This window comes from Colletes gigas, unplaced genomic scaffold (genome assembly GCF_013123115.1).
Source record: "Colletes gigas isolate AHSC1104 unplaced genomic scaffold, ASM1312311v1 Colletes_gigas_Sc00049, whole genome shotgun sequence".
Taxonomy (NCBI): Eukaryota; Metazoa; Arthropoda; class Insecta; order Hymenoptera; family Colletidae; genus Colletes; species Colletes gigas.
Window position 1 is genome coordinate 914202 of NW_025106678.1, and position 19016 is coordinate 933217.

Consider the following 19016-nt stretch of genomic DNA (forward strand, 5'->3'; position numbering starts at 1 on the left):
AAGGGACTCGATTCTCCTTCGACTTTTTCCCAGCCACCTCGCGTTCCTCTTTTTTTTCTTCCCTGGAAAATCACGTTACAGATCCTCCGGGGGTCCCTTCTGTTGTTTTCTGTTCGCTTTTGTGCGAATCCCCCCCCCCCCCTCATCCGCCCGAGAATAAAGCAAAAACATCCACGAGAATCCGGCACTGCATGGGATATAATGAAAGTAATTAGCATGTTATCGTGGACCATAAAAGCCTCGGTCGTTAACAATGCGCCCCCGGGAAATAGTTGAAGAACTTAAAAAAATCTCGCATCGCCCCGACCCTTCAGATTTTAATCCCATTTCATCCCGCGGTTTCCCGAATAAACCTTCTGTTAGGATCTGCCTGTGGGAAACCCCTCCACGAATCCCAAGTCCTCTCGACTACTCCTTACTTCAATTAAATCTTTCGTTCGACCTCCCGTTCCACGCCCCCGGCCCCCTTCTCTTCCCAGCCTCTTGTACGTGTCTTCTTCGCTGTCCCCGTTCCGTAATCATAATAGCGGCGCAAATTAAATGTACCGCGAGTGAATAATTTTCGTCGATGCGAGAGATCGGTAGCCGCGGAGACGTTTAATTCGCGCAAAGCAGCTTCCGCGAGACGATTCTTTCCCGGGTGGAAGCCGTCTGTCTGGCTCTCCGTCTCTCACCGTGCCGGTTCCGCCCCTCGACTACCACCGGAATCCCCCAAAGGCCACCCTTTCAGGTATTACGTTGATATGATAATAACTTTTCCGCACTCCCGGGACCAGAGATCGGTCTGAGCCCCCCGTCAGGATAATGCTTTTTCAAAAACTTTCTGAAGAATGGTTCCGCGACAAATCTCACCACTCCATCCCCGAGATTATGGACGACGCAGGGCAGCATGGCCGTGGATCCGGACTGGGCGGAGATCATCGTCGAGTTCGTGGTATTAAAGGTCATCGGTATGGTCGGCGACAGGTCGATGTCCAGCGGTTTCCCGGTGATGCCTGCGTCCAGCGAGTTCACGTTCGCGGTGACTATCTCCGCGGTGACCGCCGTCGGACAATCTGAAAAACAGGCATTCGAATTTGTGGGAAATGTTGGAACCAGTGTGTCTAACGCTAGATTTACTTTCTATTTTTCGATATTTCTTTCAACGGGTTGTCTGCCAGGGACCGAATCACGCGTAAACGGAACTTTGGTTTTAGATAATTGGAAACTAGCATACCCACAATTTGTCGTAGAACTTATTTTTACAGCCTCGTTAAAATTCAAAAGTCAAGCTAGATTTTGTTAAACTAGAGACTAGTTATTGTTGTAGCAAGGAAATTTCCTATTAATACGTTCTTTCCCAAGCTACTTTTGACCAAGTGTCTGCAAAATTTACCTATTCTCTATTGTTATTGTTACGCATCCCATCGAATGGCTTTGTAGACATAGATCCAAGATTCCAAACTCTAAAAAGATACGAAAAGTAATCGATTTCTGCGACGTGAATTACTAGATGACCTTCTTAATACGTTAATTGCCAGGCCAAACCCCTCAAATTGCCCACAAAAAAGGAAATTTTGGTTTTAGAAATTTGGAAAGTAGCATATCCACAATTTGTCGTAGAACTTATTTTTACAGCCTCGTTAAAATTCAAGAGTCATGTCTAGATTTATTTTCTTTAACATTCTTTTTTGCTCTTCAATGAAAAATGAATATGACAACTACAAAAATTAATTAAACATGGCCGCCAAGATGGTGGCCGCGACACACCGCGCCAAAACTGAAGCGCCATCTGCTCGTAGGGACCGTCGAGGCCCGTTTACGATGGACGAGAGAACCGATGCTTATGAACCGCGTATATTCAAACACGATCAAACGAATCGTTACGAGGTCGAACAAGATTTAAGCGGCCGGTAGCGCGAAACTGCTGGGTCCTCGTTAAGAGGCTTTCCTCTGGACTTTACTTAACCCCTTTCTGCTCGGCTATCGCCCCATTCAAATATTTATACGCGCCTCGTCCCGGACGAGGGAGATTGTCAGAACGACCATTTCTTTCTCCTCGTATTTATTCCCCGCTTTTGCGAGGAGCGCGAGGCGAAAGAAACATCGCAGGGCAACCTCATTGAGTTTTTTTAAACGCGTCAAGGAGGCAGTCCACGGTGAAACGAGACAGCACAAACGCCCGATGAAACGGATCAAATGTTAATATTGACAGTCGATGAACGAAGGTGTCTGTTGTCTCGTCTTACTTGTTATTTTTTCTTTTTTTAACCGTAGTATGCTTTCTATTGGGATTCCGTGCATATGTTTGCTGATGTCTCGTGTACACACGGTATTTTTTTCGAGGAAAAATAATGAAAATTGGAAGAGTTACAGTTCATCGAGGAAAGACTTCAAGAAAAAGTGTACCGATGGCTGACACGACTCTCGAGGCAATTTTCAAATGAGCAATATGCAGATATTATAGATGTGTATGAATGTCAAATCGATGTAGGAGGTGATCATTTTGAAATGATATAAAAATTATCTATAACTTTGTAATAAATCATTTACAAGCAAACTACATATATATTGTCATTAAAGTAGGAGACAAGTTGTATATTTTAATCTATGTTTCATTAACATTATTTATAATGATAAGTACAGTATTGCAATATTACGATATCAGATTCCAAAGATTCAAGAATGCTGTGAACTGTCTACGCGGAAGTAACCCCTTTAAAAGAATGCGGGTGGTTATGTGGTCGTTCGATGACCTAGTCCATTTGGCACCTTAGGCATTTGCCCCATTGCCAATGCTTAATTACGACACTGCATAGATGCATCATACTTTGAGTGCTACTCCAAATATGCATTTTTGAAACTTCCCGCGTAAACAGGATGTCATACGTTTGTAACGATCGTCGATCAATAACAGCCAATTACTGATAATTACGTATAAAACTGCACAAAAATATATACGAGACACCAGAACATGTTGATATATTTTTCAGTTCTCAATTTACATAATTTTTGTTGTCAATTAATTACAAATATGGAACTTGTCGTAAAGATACATTACATAATACATAAGATATATTGATCGTAAGAAACGAGCAGCTTTTAATGATATTTACATTTGTCATTTTGCATATGTTGTATATATCCAGCTTATACAAAACTTACAAATTAGTTCGAGCAAGTCTCCGAACTCGCTGAATCTCGCTGCTGGAAACAATAAGAACTCTAGTAACGAGAGTTTCGTTCGTCGTGCTCGTTGAGTAAATACACGTTAAATCGGTGCAAAGACCAAGTTAACATCGTTATTTGCTATTTAACATTATATCTTTAACTTTAAACGGCTGATTCGAAGCATCTCGAGAAAAGAAATCTCGAGTGCCTCTGTTCACAACATTAACTTAGGGGTACCGAACAAGGAAGAAAACAATTAAAAAGATACACCAAGAATATCTAAAGAAAGTCAATTTCAAATTGATTTATGTCAACCAACGATCATCATCGAATCAAGTCGAATAAATCAACCATTTCCAAGTAGTATTTAAAAGGCAATTATGATCCAACCATCCGTTATATTTGAGCAAGAAAACAATTAAAAAGATACACCAAGAATATCTAAAGAAAGTCAATTTCAAATTGATTTATATCAACCAACGATTATCATCGAATCAAGTCGAATAAATCAGCCATTTTGAAGTACTGTTTAAGAGACAATTATAATCTAACATTGATCTTGAGCAAGTATCGCATACAATTGCGTTTGGATATCGATAAATGGGACTGCAGATCCGATCGGACGCAGGATTGCCAATGTAGCAGCAGGAAAAATGTGTAAAGATGAACGATCGGATCCTCGATAACTTGCGTGCAAACAATTTGAAAAAAACGAATTATGAAACTGTCGTTTGATTTATCAATACGGCGTTATGCCGTCGAAACGGATTTTATGGGCAAACGTTTGGCGGGGAAAAAGTAATGCTCCTTGTAACAGATGCCGCGATACACAGGGTGGACCAAATAAACAGCTACGAGCTACGATCGGATATATCGACTTCAATCTTTTCTCATTTAACACACTGGCTGCCATGTTCTTCGCGTACAGGACTTTTTGCTAGGAAAAAAATTATTTCTTAAAGTTAGATATTAAGATTCATGACTTTCGAGATTACAAAAATAATTAACACTACAATTTTAGATTTTGGGCGAAACAGGTTCGAAAAAACTCACTCGTACTTCATCGTTCGATAAATGATTTTTACACCGTGTATTTAATTTAACAATACTTGTTCGGTTTTCGAAAATTATAATAATAATAATTCGATAGATACTTGGAAGATACGAGAAAAATTTGTTACATGTTCAATTTGATTTATTGCCAATTGAAAATAGTAAAATAAAATGAGTAACTTTGGTTCTTAAATTAAACAAATATCTCTCATCGATAATGGTTATTGGAAAAAAAATACTTCTATGACTGTTATCTGCAACTGAGAGCACTTTAGCCAAGGAGATTTGCATAAGATGTCTTTGTTTGCCATCGATAAATAAACGAATATCGCCAGTGGAAAGTTTCCTTAAAATCACTCTTTTCAAGTGAAATTCTATAAAGAAGTATTATAATATTCCATCGCGCCACTCGAGCTAGTGTTAACTAAATGGCGTGCTTGGTTGAAAGAAGCTGTTTCATGCAATACGTCGCGAGGCAATTAACGAAATTGCTCAATCCTTTGATTACTGGTGATACTGTTTGAATTTCATCGACGCGGGAAATTCGGAAAGGCGAAACTTCCTTTGAACTTAGCCTATATAAAAACTCATTTTGAAACTTTTCCATTTAAGATCGAGGAACTGGAAACTGTGTTTAACAGAATCGATGAATCTGGGAATTGAAATGGACAAAAAATATCTTTAAAAGAGAATATAGGTTTCGCAAAAGTTTTTAAAAATATTACAAACTCTACAGAAATAAAATTTCAAGGTACCATTGGTGGAGAGTTAATTATGGTACAATAATATTGTGTAAATTTATCGTTTTCAACATTTAAACGTATTTCTCTCAAAAAACACAATTTACTTTAATTTATATTATGTCTGAACCATGAAGCATGTGATACAATTTCTATGATATACTTTATCCATTTACAAGTGTTTCATGCTCGCATAAAGCTTCTCAATTTAACAACGGGAGTAAATATCGCGACACAATTGAAAAATTTTATGGACCTCGGAGGCGAATAGTGTATGCCAAACGGTTTGGAACGACGACCGTTGGGCATGACAAAAGAGTCTAAATACAGCATTCAGCGACGAAACGATGTTAAAGGAGAAGAAGTTGCATTGTAGGATTTCCCCTATAGCTAACTAAGAATAAGAATGATCAAAATTCTGTTACATCTCTTCAGGAACATTAAACGCGTTTCTCTGCAAACGATATTTCTCGAAGCGGTTAACATGATTTCGCGAAACCTGATCGACGAAAAGAAGATTTATGTAAAATATCTTTCAATCGAGCACTTCTATTAGCCATTAATGTGGAAAAGTTTTACCAAAGAGAGAATTTTCTTAAAACATTTAATAATCTAAATCTCGATAAGATACGTATCAATAATGAAGCAAAGTTTCAAATTAACATCTTAAATTTTCGTTTTATAAAATTCCAAAGATGTCCTAATTTTGTTCGTAGTAAACGGATATTTTCTTTACACTTCCTGGACGCCTCAGATATTAAAAACGCGTTTCTAAATTATTAGATTAAAATTCGAAAAATTGCCGCACTTATGGAAAATGAAGGCTCCAGCGGAGGTGCTTGCTGAACCACTCAACGCTCTACTCTAAGTAGACATACTCGAGTAAATACATATTGCATTTTCCCACAAATCTCACTTAAGCCAAAAATTCGGAAGTGTGATCGTTATTAAAGCTACCAAGAGGAAACAAATAGAATTATAAATAAACTGGGAATTAAATATTTTTATGGTATTTTTAAATATCTTTATCAACTTCGAAGGAAGTGAAACGACCAACAATTCAAAACATGGGTGATTCAATTTATTTATTAATATTCTTACTAGTGTTTAGTCAAGAACTTATTAAACATTTTTTTTACATTAGAAGGCTAATATAAGGTGCATTCCTCAATTTTGTATCCAAAGATTATTCTTAATAATTTTTCCAGATAATTAAATAATATTATATAATATAATATAATATTGCTTGATAATTGAAGCAAACTGAACAACATTCCTATGAACTATGATAACTATCTAGTTTTAAGCTTATTAAAATTATATAACACTTTTATTTTATATGAACAATTACCTTAGAATTCATTCAATAATAATTTTAAAAATGTTAAAAGAACCAGTGCTAATTCAAAACCTTACAATAAACAAACAATAAAAATAGTGAAATTTTACACAAAAATAAATCACTTTTCTCAACTTGGAATTAAGATACAGTTTCTATGTATGCTAAATTTAGTGAATTGATTTATTGATGGAATTTTTAAGTATATCAGGCAGGAAAAGTAATTTCGAGAAAAATTACGTTAAAGATTAACACTTCGTCACGCGACTAAGCTATTTATTATAACAATATTTGCCACTGAAATTCAGTGATTAATTTAATCACCAGTCTGCCGATTTTATGCATTTATGGAGCAAATATGAAAAACATATGCTAAACGGGCGCAAAAATATAATAAATTTCCGCAAACTGCGATGTTGATATTATGATATTATTTTGTGTAATATATTCCGTAAACGTTCTGCATATGTTTTTCACATGCATAAAATTCACGATTTACAAATCACATGATGTCCTTCGTTAAATGCAAATAACAAAACCAAACGATAAACTAACTCTCTATTAAATCTGTTCGATTTTTATTTGCTTCGCGGTTACTCTGCAATTCCTATATCGTAAATTTTTATTATATTCACCTTAAATTAAGAAATTTATTTTTAACGTCTTAAAAGAACAATCTTCAATTCTTTTTAAGATCTAGAATAAATAAAGAAATCCACATAGTTCTATAGAAGTTTGAATTACTAACGTTTGCTATTGAAAAACCCACACATACACGAGAAATTATTTAAAAATAAAAATACCAGAAAATTACGTTCCAAATGTGGGGTAAAATTTAGTTTGCTTGTAGCATTCTAGACTGTTTAAGACTGAAGTCTTATACGATTTATTTGTATGTTATTTTCTTAGTAAAGACAACATTTTTAATTTAATAATATTTTATTTCCATTATAACATGTGTTCAAAATCTAAAACTCAAAGAAATATTGAACACTCGCGTGACTAACGAAGAGTTAAACCAATCACAGAATTTCTGTAACGAACGTACTATTGGTGGAACAGATGAAGCGGTTATATGTCATGGTGTCCAACTTCAACAACATTTTGCTGAAAACTAGTTTCTTTGAGCTGGGAGACACTAAAAACTCCGACAGCAGTGAACCAATTTAACGCGGAATTTCACACACGTATGAAATAAATACACTTCGGTAAGACCATAACTAGCACGATATCTGAAATTCCAATATTTTCACTAAAAAAATATTCCACATTTCCTCTACCACTTTTTCCAATATTCCTTGAGTGTCATCGTTTCGACGATTTTCAATATCATTTCCTCTTTGTGATTCAAACCACAGCTATATCAAACAGAAATCCATTTAAACCCATTTACACATTTATTTAACAATATTTTTCTATAAAAAAAAACTTATCTTGCTTAAATCAAACAGATAAATGTGCAACTGTAATTGTATTTACACACTATGTACTTAGAACACGAAAGAAAAAGATATCTACAAATACAATGACTCAATGAAGCTTTGCAGTGGATTCCAAAAGAATACAAAAATTTCGAACATAGAAATGTAGAAATAAAAATATTTAATTTCAGTTTATTTATTTCAATGTAATTGTTATTTACTTAATATTATTGTATTATATTTTCAATATTATTTTATCGTTACTAATTTCAATAGTTATTATCAGAACTAATATTATTGATCTCAATAAAATAAAATTGCTTTCAAGTTTATTCAAATTCTGATATAAACTATTCTATAACTCACTATTTTCATATATCTTTCACATACATTAAAATTTTGTTACTTTTTTAAATCGAGATGCATTATTTCTCCTTTGTCTGGAAAGCTAATAAATTAAGTAGGCTTAAATTATTTATAACAACAACAAAAAGGTAACTCATAGCTTGTTGCAGATGGCAGTACTTTCAGTGATATTAAAAAATATAATTTACTAATTTACGAACTTTTAATAGCAAGATTAATCAATTTTGTCTAATTTGTTCTGCTCTCCTAACAAATAACGAAAGCGAACTTGGATTACGAGCACTATGGTAGTAATCGCTCCGTACACGACTATAATCTCACCATGATGGCCGCCCGGATGCAAGATTAAGTCCATGCTAGCGAAAGGTACGAACAAACTGCGATTCTACTGATTTTTGTTGCTTAATCCTGATTAATACCCACGGTTTGGGAAACATTGGACTCCCAATCGATCTCTGTTCGTACAGCAGTTTGCAGTTTCTACGGACGACCGACTAACCGACGCTCGAGTGATCGAAGTATGAATCGAAACAAATGTTGATAAACGAGGACGTGAACATGGTCGAGTCGAGGAAAATTTCCAACTGCGGTCGATATCATGCAATTTCTACGACGGACAAGATGGATGCGTTAGTCATTTTTACAGCGAGGCGTGAACCACCCCCAGCACCTTCCAGAAACGTTTGAAAAGTCGAGTACAGGATTTGTTTCTCTCCTTGGAAGAGAAATATGATCTTCGAACCCGTCTAATGATAATTTAAAGTTCGTCGTGGGAGTTGGAGATTCGCGTTGCTCGCGCGAAGTTTACGGAACTTCGTCCTCCGCGAAAGGGAAAAACTCGCGCGACTTCGCGCTTATGGGTTTCCTCCATCAGCGACCGGTGTATATTAACCGAAAAGATTAAGGCGCGAGAATCTCATAAAAGTGACTTTCGTACACGATACGCTCGTGAATCTTTCTTTTGCAACTGGAACCCTTGAAAACGAATTAACAATCGCAATTTTAACAAGCTGCCAAAAGTCTACAGGTTACAATTCTATTGTACCTCGTATTTGAAAATATTGAATTTGGATTCATCGATAAATGTTACAAGAATTCCAAGTTGTTCATTTACGAAAGACTGAACGTGAAATCTATTCTAAATGTCGCGCTCTCACAAGCACTTGACCGACCCCTCAGTTGCTATATACACTTCGTCTCACTGATTCAAGGGGGATCCCCCTAATGGTGGGGATAAAAATGTATCATTTATGGAACAGCTCTTGAGGACATTTATCGAGTTTTGACTGTATTAACCACAGCTACGCAGCGCCACAATTCTGCCTTGGCTAATTGAATAGAAGACAAATGGAACATAAAGTTAGAAAAAATATAAAACATTGAGCAATACATACGAAATGCAATTAGTTTTAGTACCAATAGAGCTCCTATTCGTCACTCGTGTGTTACGTTTCGACAGTCTAACTCGATATTACGAGACAAGGGGAGGACCCTCATTGTATCACTTTAATTTTAACGATCGTTTGTAGGTTGGTAGAATGATTAATTAAAGTTACATGCCCAGCGATGTACAATGGGATCTGTCTGGTCGTCGAAGCAATGGCGGCGAAGTGACATGTTGCGTAGCTTGTAAATCGGAAGTTCCAGCGATCGAATACTGGTTAAATATCGCTGAACTTCCGATTTACAAGCCACGCAACGCGTCACATCGCCATCGTGGCTTCTCTGACCAGATACAGATCCGTTTTACACCACTGAGCATATTAATCATCAGACTGCGGATCTTTATATAATTTCATTTTTTTATTAATTAAATTACTAAAATGGTAGCTTTGTAGAGGGTTGTCTTCACCCCTAAATATAATAATTCGTGTCTTACTTTAAGTATTTCTTGTATTTTTGCATATTAAGTGCATTCTGTAGTCTTTTGAGAATTAGAATTTCTGATAAATGCATGGATATTCGCGAGCTATTAATTATATATTTAAACCTAAGTAAATATTGTTAAAATAGTTAAAAATATCCGGATGATTCTATCAATTTAACACTGCTTCGAAGAATAATGTAAAATAAACCTATAATGTTTTTTTAAAAATAGAAAATGTAGAATTATGCAATTTACGTTATTGAATAAGTTACACCTTTGCCCCAAGCTGTGATTACGTAAATCCAATGGATATTCGTGCTCTTCGAACAACAAAAAAGTAAGGACATCGAAGCAACAACTTATACAATTGTAAAAGAATTTTCCTTTGCTCGAAAGCTTGAAAAACGTTTTCAAGAGGGAAAGTAAATCTTGTTCGATATCACTATAAACCATATTTTTATTTTCGATTCGTTTATAACGTGTGCTTCGGATGAGTTCACGTTTACAACGCGTCGTAAAGACGTAGCATTAAGGTGTAATTGAAAACTATCATAAACGCGGATATCGTAAAACCAATTGCCATAAAGCAGAGTATATCGATAGTATTGCACTTATTTGTTCGACAAGTCAATTGATACCGCTTATTAAAACACTTCGGAACAATCATAATTTCTAAAGGAAATAAATACGTCCTCACGAGGGAGAAACACAACTATTTTATTTATTAAACGCTTTCAAGCTTGTTGAAGGGGTAACCTTATTATTTTAAATAGAAACTAATATTTTTACTTGAACAAACTTATTTCTGAAACATTTTTTTATCAATATTTAATGGAATAAAACACTTGTTTACTTATGAAACTTTTATATTTTTTTTTATGACGGAATGATGACAAATCAATCACAATTACAGACTGCATTTTGAAAACATACTATGAAAATAGGGACATTATAATTTTTTTCCTATTATAAACGACTACTGCGATTCTTTATTTAGTAAAAAAGCCACGTGAAGATGTGTAATTGTAATCGACTTATCAGCATTCAATCATAAAAAAAAAAATGAAGAAATTTTATAAGTAAACAAATGTTTTATTTTATTAAATATCCTTGTGAGATAAAATTTAATAAAAAAATGTTTCCATTTAAAAAAACAAAGTTACCCTTCAAGTAACCTTGAAAATGTTCAACAAATAAAAACTAAATAAAGTAGTTGTGTTACTCTCGAAATGTTTAAATTTAAAGTTTACAAATGAACAATTTCTATAATATTGCTGGATCAAAAACCAAAGTGGGTAAAAAGTAATCTCTACTTTTTACATTTTTCCATATAAAAACGGTTTCCAAGTAATTTAAGTGGCAGATCTTGGACGATTCTGTATTAGTCTGCGCGACCGCGATCGGTGCCACGTACGAGCCTTAAATCATAACTTAAATGTTTAAAAAACTTTACGTCCTCGAGTGTCAGATCGACGTTAAAATGTGTCTTCCCCGGAGTGAACTCGGATTTCCATGAAAGTTCGCCGGGGTAAAAGTTTGCGCGGCAAGAAAAAGTCGCAATAAAATGTTTAACGAATACAGCCACCGAAAGCTCTCCTTTTTACGAACGTCGTGGCCATTATTCGTGGCGGGGATCATCAAATTTAGCGCCGGGAATTCTTTCTGCCGTCCCAATGCGCGCAACTTTAGATCCCCGATGTTGTTAAGGTGTATACATATGGTAACCCCCGCAGCGCGAGACCGGTAAAAACAAATAGAGAAACTTTCTGAAGGCTTTCCAGAAACTTTCATTATTTTCGAACGAGACCGTGCCAAGAAATTCTATTAAAATAATAAGAACTTAAACGAGATACCGCCAGCTACGAAACGTATACAGAACGCGGTGAAACTAATTCGTGGCTGTGTAAAGAAACCACGAAACGTTTACGGAAAAATTTTCGACCCGCCTACCGATCTTTCTCCATTCCGCCATCGAACGACGATATCAGCTCGCTTGCATTTCAGTCGTTCAATCGAGTTAATTGAATTACTTGCTCGAAAGAAAGTTACTAATGCACCATTTATTAAATACCATTAGAGGAAAAGTTCTATTCTCGTACGATTCTCTGCCTTGAACGTTCAAATCCTTTGACTCGCTACAACTTTTCCTATTAGTTTTATACGGAGTGTTTCGGTACGAAAGTAGGCGAATTCTTTGTGAAAAAATAAATGGAAAATATCTGGCAACAATTTTTCTTTACGATTTTCTTTTTAAATAGAATTAAATCTGAAAATTGTTCACACTTTGATAATATTAGGAAGGATAGTGATTAATACATTTTAACAGAATTAAAAATTATCTTGATAATTAATTTTTAATGCTAGAATTATGTTTTATGACATTAAATAAACTGAAATAAATTAAATATTTTCTAAATTTGATTGGTAATAAAAATAAATGAAATAAAAAGAATAAATATCCTTTGAAATGTAACAATGCTATTACTGAAAACAGCATTTATTTTATTTACATACTGTAATTATTAAAAAGTTTCAGAAATTGCACCACGACAAAACTCCTTAGATCATACCATTTTATATTTATGAACTCATGCTTAGCATGTTCGCTACCACACGTCTGACTTATCGCGTGAGTTATGTGACACGTGGAGTAAACATGATAAAGTGCATAAAATGTGCATTATGGGTTCGTGAAAGTTGCGACGAAGTATGGAAAGGATACAAAGTCTATTATTATCCCAATTGTAACGTACAAAGTGAACATAAATCCGTTATATTATAATTATTAACGTGTATTTAAACTCTATTTAATCAGTATTATTAAATACTAGACTATGAGTAAAGTAATTTTTTAAAGCAAGATTTTAATTTTTTAGGTCATAAAATGATCAAGTTAATGTTTGAGTTGTAAATGTGTATCATAGAAAGCTGTAAAAACTGAAGTGAGAATTATAGGCACTGATTAGTAACATCCCTCCAAAAAAAGAAACGAGTGGTTGGCGTTGGTAAAAACTGACGAAAAAAGTTTTAATCTACACGAGCATGACTATTGTATCGGTAGTATTAAATAAAGAAGTGTGAAACTTCATTTAACTTCATTTAATAAAACAAAGACAGCAATCGATACTGCAATGTTGATTCGCGTTAAATTGTAGAAAAAATACAGGAAAAATACGACGTGCATGCAAGCACAATCGACGTCCACGAACGAAGTATACCGCCGATGTTTCCGTCAATATTGATTCGAGTTGCCAATATTAACATGTCAATAAAAATAATCACGTCGCTTCGACGGATTACGCTATACATTTTATTTTTCTCACGCCTCGACGCCCCGGATCTTCCGGATCGCTTTTAGAAGCGTATCGAACTAAAATCGATCTTCGTTCCCGAGAAGAGGGGGAAAAAAGAGAATTATCCCCGCGGCCGGAATGGCCTGGTCACGATAAATAATGACTATAAGGTGCCGTTATTACTGAAAACTTGGAAAATGAGATACTTCTGGGCTTAAGCAACTGCAATATTCCTAAACTCCCATGCGCTAAGCATCTTTCGAGGCAATTTAACTACGAACTTTGCTTCAATGCCCGCTAAAGTGGAAATAAAACACCAAGGGTGGGCTGAACCGTTTGTTTTACCATAACTTGGCTGACGGTGATGCAACTACACCGCGAGGTCGTGCAAATTTATTTCCCGTGCCGTGGCACGACTTTGTAATGCAAGAGGGAAACGTTTCGAAGCGTCCCGTCGGGACGTTTCTGCGAAATACACCGCGATGAACTCGTCGTGCTTCGCGTCAGCGATGTCAAACGTTAACACACTCAAAACATTTTTCGAAATGGACATCAAATCGGCTCGTAAGCCACGATATCTTTCGTTTCTCTCTGTTATCCGCTTGTTAGGTTAATCTGTTCAACCCTGCTGCTCTTCTTGGGTCTACACAATGGAAGAATCCCACGATTTACAGATTCATTTCTTCTATAAACTTATATAACGATTGTTTCAGCCACGAACAAATATTCGAATCGTTTACAAATGTTGCTCGTAGTCGTTGCGTATTACACAGCCACTCTGTGCTCCTAAACTGTACCTTGACCCTCAGAAGTTGTTGCTTCTGATACGCAGAAATGACTTCTTGCGGAGACTAACTATTGAAGATGTTACTCTGTCGAAATTAATCTGCCACTCCGTCCTGATTTTTCCCCTGCCAAGGTGGTAACGAGGAACATTGCCTATCGGAGGGAGGAATGATCAAGCCAATCCTCATCGTCGTCACCTGAGCAGGGCGGTTCCTAACAATTTACAACATTTTCGCCCACCCTGCCCATGTCCAGGTAGACCATGCAGGAGTGAGCGAGAACGCTGCATTGTTATTAACTTTTGGGAAATGCCCAACTCTATTGAGTCAATCGCTATTGAGGCAAGGAAGAGCCCCAAGGATTCCAAGTGTGAAGTTTGGAGATTCCTTAACACATTGACTGCCACGTCACCCACATATGGGTGACACGACTTTTCACCAAGGAGTTAAAAAAATTAATTCTCAAGATTAGATGTAAAAGAAAATAAAGCTAGGTGGAGCCCTTGAATTTTAATGAGTCTGTGAAAATTAATTCCATGACAAATTCTTGGTATGCTAGTTTCCAATTGTCTGAAAACAAAATTTAATTTTCCTTTCAATTTTAGGGGTTTGGTCTGGCAGTCACGTGTTAATGACCATATCCCAATTTATCAAATAAAAATGTCTTGAAGGCCTAATCCTCAAACATAGCGAACAAATCACGTTCGTATCACAAACCCGCTCACTGTACCGACTTTGAACACAATGGACGACATTTTTATAAGAATCCCATAATTTAATGATTCATTTCTTCTATAAACTTATTACAAACACGGATTCCACGCATGTGGATAGTGTAACGATAATAATAAATAGAGAATTTACAAAAACAGTGAAGAAATCAAATTCAGATTTGGATCAAAATGAACATGTTAAAACGATCCAGGGATTACTCTGTATTATATAATATCGAGTTTAATTTATAGAAAATTGCATAATAACTAGCTACACTCGTCATGAGTTCTAATATATATATTTTCTATAAATTAAACTCGATATTATATAATACAGAGTTAACAAAATTAGAGAAAAATAATATGAGATACTCTGCACCTTCGAACGGAAAAACAGTCGCGTCAGAATGAAAGGCGCGAAACGTACAGAATGGGTCCGCGATATATCTGAATTAAAACCTGAAAATGTACACGAATTTATGACTGACCTGATACAAATCAAACGTCGACATAAATTTTTCTTCGACGGGTTCTCATGCATTTTGGCCGCGTTTCCAGCGCATTTAATTCTCGTATTCGTTCGAGGTTCGCGTTCATTCCTCTTGACAGAACACATTTTCTAACAGCGCGGCGTGTCGTAAAGAAAAAATGACCTATCAACATTCGTCCAACACCTTTTTATTTTTGAATATACTAACAAACTGTCACTCCGTACCGAAAGTTACGAAAATAACTTGAAATAGAAGCACGGAAGAAATATACTTTTATAGTTTCTTTAGTTTGTTCGAAACAATATTTATTCGATCATTTTATGCGTTCGACAAGTGCTTCTAACGACTTGTGAACAGAACTATTAAACAATATATATTAAATAAGTAACAAAGTACAAAATGATTTTGAGCGAATATTGACCATGTGAAATCACTAAATCACTTTTGAATGCCTTCGTTAGCGCCATATTGATTTTTTTCTCATTGCTCAATATTTTTAAATCGACTTTAAAGAAATATTGAATAAGGTAGCTGTCCGAGTTAATTGGACGTTCCCCCATTATCAGACAATTAGCACAGTGTTTTTTGTTGATATTAAAAAAACTATATGTATTTCATCTGAATTTTTAGGTCGATATGACAGTCAAATTGGGCCACGAAAGTCCATAAGGTGTAAGGTCTACTTGTATACCTCGTCTATGGTACTGGATTCTGAATAACTAGCCCTCTCATCGTTATTCGGACCATAAAGGATCGAGTCTAAGAGACCAGACTCTAGTAGGCGTAAGGAAGTTCCCTCTTGGGTCACTTTTGATACTGAAGTCTAATGCAACTCCACCAAGAATAAAACCCTTAACCTTTAACCTTCGTACAGGGCTACAAAAAAGTTTAAAATTATAGAACCTCTTCCTTACTTTTTTAACGTTATTTAACTGTCAGTCTTGGGTACTAGGTTTTAGGTACTTAGGTCTTAGGTCTTTTTTAACGTTATTTAACAGTTAGACTCAGATACCACCGACCAGAGTTTGGCAAAATTTTATCCAATTAATAAATAAACAATGAAAGTAACATATGGCAATTTACTCGTGACATTTAATTGTTCGAACTGTTATATTTCATCTGAGTGTTGTGAAATATTTCATTCTATGATTGACATTTAAATTTTTATTTAACGGTTGTTTATCTTTTATCGAAATTTTTATTTAGACTGGAATTGCTAAATCCTTTAAAAACTTGTATTTATTATGATACGAAAAAATTAAAATAATACTCGGGAAAAAGTTTCCGATCAGATTAGAATATTATTTTAGATATTGATGCTTCGTTATGTTACCTTGCATATGCATGACTTTCTTTGAGACAGTATTTTGTAAAATTGATGATACATTTTGTAAATATCAAATATTCATAAATATATTGCAACAAGCATCCAGAAAATGACATTCTTCGGAATTTGACTTTTTCGTATTGGAATATTTTAATGAGAAATGTGGAATCTAATTCGACGTGACGTGCGAAGAGATTCGATATCGAAAAAGAGTAGAAAAGTAAAATGAATATTCCAAGAATTTGAATATGGGACCTCACAGATTATAGTCCGGCACATTCTCCGCGAACTGTCGGAACTATTGGAAGTCGTGTGCTATTTTAGCCTAATCACGAGTGCAAATTGCAACAAAAAAATTTACTCTTTCGCGTAAATACTCGAAGAATGGGGTAATGACAATCAGAGAAATTGTTAATATTTTCTCAAATTATTTTTCTTCGAATCGTTGGATTATGAAATATGAGATTTTTACTTCGAGTAAAATCATCGAAACCGCGATTCCATTTATTCTCAAATTTAAAAAAACATTATTACCATCGATGTCGTCAAGTTATGTGTTTATGTATCTCAACGACACGACTTCATTCTAATAGCTCTAACAAACATTTAATCCCATATAACACGAAATTTGTCAGTAACTACCGTGTTATACGACAGTTGTCTGTATACAGGGTGTTCGGCCACCTCTAGCAAAAATTTTAATGAGCGGTAGTAGAGGCCAAAATAAGACGAAAATCAAGAATACTAATTTGTTGATGGAAGCTTCGTTAAAAAGTTATTAACAATTAAATTCAAAAATTTCAAATCGTTCTGGAAAAATTATTTTCGGTTGCGGGGGTCAACTACAATCATTTTTGGTGAGTACACATGCCTCCGAAATCCTATCGACTTTCGAGAAAAAAAATCGAGTAGGTGCTGAAATTTTTCGGCGAAAAAAAATTTTTCAAATCGTTTTAAAAAAATTATTTTCGGTTGCGGGGATCAATTACAATCATTTTTTATCATTACACATACCTCCGAAATCGTACGCACTTTCGAGAAAAAAATTCCTTACTGAAAATCCAATTAGGTGCCTTTTTTCAACGGAGAAAAAAAATTGCAAATCGTTGTGGAAAAATTATTTTCGGTCGCGGGGGTCAATTACAATCAGTTTTTGTCATTAGACACACCCACGAAATCCTGCCCACTTTCGAGAAAAAAAATAGAGAAGGTGTGAAATTATTCGAGAAAATTAAAAAATTGCAAATCGTTGTGGAAAAATTATTTTCGGTTGTAGGGTTCAATTACAGTCATTTTTGGTGAATAGACATACCCCCGAAATCTTGCGCATTTTCGAGAAAAAAATTCAGTAAGAGCGGCACTTTAAACGTTAATAACTTTTTAACGAAGCTTCCACCAACAAATTAGTATTCTTGATTTTCGTCTTATTTTGGCCTCTACTATCGCTCATTAAAATTTTTGCTAGAGGTGGCCGAACACCCTGTATACCTTTACTTTGACCCAAATCTGAATTTTATTATTTCCCATTCCAGTAAAAGATTCCTAACTATATTTCTGTGTTATCGATTAGTAAATTTTCTACTTAATAATGCCATTAATTTAACAAAGCTACCGTAAAATAATTGATCAAAAACAAAGACTCTACTTGTCCAAAGAAAATAGTTTGCATAAATCTAAATGGGCGAGGATCAATGGGTTTTCCCCGTCTACAAAAATAAATAAAAAATAAAAAATAAAAAATAAAATTAAAATAAATAAATAAATAAATAAAAAATTAATAGTAAAATTAAAATAAAAAAATAAATAAATAAAGAAAGAAAGAAAGAATCTGCAGAAATTAGTTCGACGTCTTCCAAAAAGTTCAACACTATTTCGTACAAAAACGGCTGTTTACGAGCGATCAGCGTTCTAGAATCGGTTTGAATTAATCGTTCCACGCGTTTTAAGTTCGCTTTCATCCAAAAAGCGTTGGTCCCGTTCGCCTCGCGTGCGCGGATACGCATTTACCTCGATACATAAACTTTATCGCCCACTGGTCACGAAATTTATCGAACGCCCCGCATTCCGTACAGTATCACGCGCATCCACCTGGCTCTGTGTAAACTATCTTTCGGACAGAAATTCCTTGAGCAAACAAAACGAACGTTTGCCCGCGGCAGGCGGACTCGCAGATGCTCATAAATACGGAATATGAAACTGCACGCAGATCGAGCCGACCCGCGTACGGGATAAGTATATTTAGCGGATAGACTGATGAACTCCCGCGACAGACCCCGCAAGTTTACCTCCCCATCGTTTCTTTTTGCTATACCGTCGTGCTCGTTTTACGCTAAAAGCAGACTTTCGACGCGCTTAACGCGCTTTCTTTTTTTTCTTCTAACGAACTTGCCGCGTTTTCGCTCGCGCCGCGACACAACGAGTGCTGAGTGTCGTTTGTACCAAACCAACCGGGCACAAATACTCCATCTCGA

At 35.5% G+C, this 19016-nt stretch overlaps 1 protein-coding gene across 1 annotated transcript in view; it reads right to left on the reverse strand.

The window, feature by feature from the left end:
• The window catches only part of LOC122403335, a 101980-nt gene that overhangs the window by 71900 nt on the left and 11064 nt on the right, over window positions 1–19016 (reverse strand). The window contains exon 2 of the mRNA XM_043406815.1: window positions 853–1055. Coding sequence (XP_043262750.1) covers window positions 853–1055 — 203 coding nt within the window. The remainder of the gene's footprint in view (window positions 1–852; window positions 1056–19016) is intronic.